This window comes from Notothenia coriiceps, unplaced genomic scaffold, assembly GCF_000735185.1.
Source record: "Notothenia coriiceps isolate Sejong01 unplaced genomic scaffold, NC01 NC01_scaffold00033319, whole genome shotgun sequence".
NCBI classification, from domain to species: Eukaryota; Metazoa; Chordata; class Actinopteri; order Perciformes; family Nototheniidae; genus Notothenia; species Notothenia coriiceps.
Genome location: NW_011366020.1, coordinates 1 through 2007, shown reverse-complemented (window position 1 = coordinate 2007; position 2007 = coordinate 1). Strand labels below are relative to the sequence as shown.

Below are 2007 nucleotides of genomic sequence, written 5' to 3'. Positions count from 1 at the left end.
ATAAACTGAAACAATACGACAGACCAGGCAAGGTCATAAAAACCCAAGGAAAATAAAACAGCAGAGCAAAACAAGGAACAAACCGGGATGACTTGAGAAACCAAAAGACAGGGGGAACACAAGGAAAATCCAGTATCAGACAGGAAAGATAAGGAAGTACTTAAACTTCTATCAAATAAATGATATTTCTAAGGGGCCGCTGTCTATAAGGAACTGACCTGAGAACTGACACAGAGACAATGCCCCCTCCTCCAACACACACGAACGCGCACATGACCAATGAGGGCACGAGATAAGTTTGTGCACAGATGGAGGGCTGACAGGCAGGTAGGCCATCCACTTATTTTAGCGGGCCGGCTCAGATGATTGGTCGTGCTTTTTACAGCACCACGGCTACAACAGATGAAATTATTGTATGTAATTATTGTCGAAGCATTTCGGATATTCATTGCTATCGGGATGTTAAGAGCATTCCATGGAATATAACAAAAAGTGTATCTGAAGCGAATTACCTACCCCACCTTTAAATTAAAACAAAACTGGAAATTCTCAAAATGTAGGGATTATATTCCTGCTTCAGGTCTCATTTCAACTAAAAGAACACTTGTGCATAACAAATCAATAAAAAAAGATTTGAACGTGGTTAAAACATACCAAGGAAAGACTGAGCCACTGCAAGTAACGCCTGAGGAGGCCATGGCAGGAACCAGTCTATGACAGTATTATTCATCAGTCCTGAGGAAAAAAGTACAGACAGTTAGAGGAAAAATAAGAAAGTGTAATATAATCATCTGAATCCTGACACGGCATTTCACCTGGGAAGTTCCTACAGCGAGTCCTAAGGGTGTCTCCCACTGGTGACATGCCTAAAACAATGTGTAGATTGTTGGCACTCTTGTTGACAAAATATTGCCACACACTCTCTTTAGAAGGACCTGCTCCCATTGTAAGAGCCTCATCACGAAGCTGGTTGAGTACGCCCTCCTTCTCATCATCAGGGAACAATGCGGGAACAATGCCTGTAAAGAGAGAGCATGATCAGTATTACAGCTGTTGCTTTGAAGAAAAACAAATACTAATAGTATAATACTAGTAATGGTGTGAGCCAGGAGGTAACAATGATAACTAACCTGAGGTGAGCATGTTGTTAATGAGTTCCAAGAAGCCTTCCTCTGCAACATGGGCCTCAGTAAAGAGGAACACTGTCTTCTGATTTTCGATGCCAAGCTTCAGGTACAGAGCTTTCAGGTCATCACGGAAGTTTGTCTCACCGTATCCTCTGCTGAGTGTTATCTCAAACACCTGGGAAAAGCAGATTCCATCACTAGATGCTAAAGTTTACCGTCCTTTATTTTTCTCTAATGTTTTACAACACGTGGGCCCGGGGGCCAAATCAGGCCCTTGGTGGATATAATTTCGGCCCGCAGGTTAATTTCTAATTACTATTAGATCTGGCCCACCGGTATATTGCACGCACACCTTCACTCAATCCTGAGGGTTTCGTCAGCTCAGAGCCTGAGCCCAAACATTGATGAACTTGCACCCAAGATGAGACGCCAAGTATCTGGCTTGAACTAGCATCACAGAGCAGCACACTGAGTTTAATGGATGTTTCCTTCTGTGCTTTTTTTCTTGAGACAACAGGGCATGTTTGGTTTGTTCTTTGAGGGAAATAGTTTTTTTGAAGCTGTTGTTGGCCTGTGGAAAAATGTAATCATAAGAAATGACTCTGCAGATAAGCTGCAGATAGAGCCAAAGAAATGAATGCAACTGATTATTTAATGTTTAATGTTGTTTTTATAGGCAATCATTTAAGCTTTGTTAGTTCCAGGTTTAATATGTGCAATAAGTTCATTTCAATACGTTTTGCAATAAACATTGAACCAGTCCGGCCCTCGACTAGTACCCATTTTTTTATTTTGGCCCACTGTGTATTTGAGTTTGACACCCCTGTTTACAACATAGAAAAAAAGAGTACAAACCCGGACCTAAGACCATACATCTCTA

General features: G+C 41.5%; 1 protein-coding gene across 1 annotated transcript; it reads right to left on the bottom strand.

The window, feature by feature from the left end:
* Nucleotides 1-654: 654 nt before the first annotated feature.
* Nucleotides 655-1302, bottom strand: LOC104961451 (dynein heavy chain 10, axonemal-like; the record flags this gene model as incomplete). The annotated part of the gene is made up of 3 exons (XM_010789748.1): nt 655-735; nt 816-1019; nt 1131-1302. Coding segments are annotated over 3 exons (457 nt in total), but the record flags the coding sequence as incomplete, so codon positions are not given.
* Nucleotides 1303-2007: the final 705 nt, after the last annotated feature.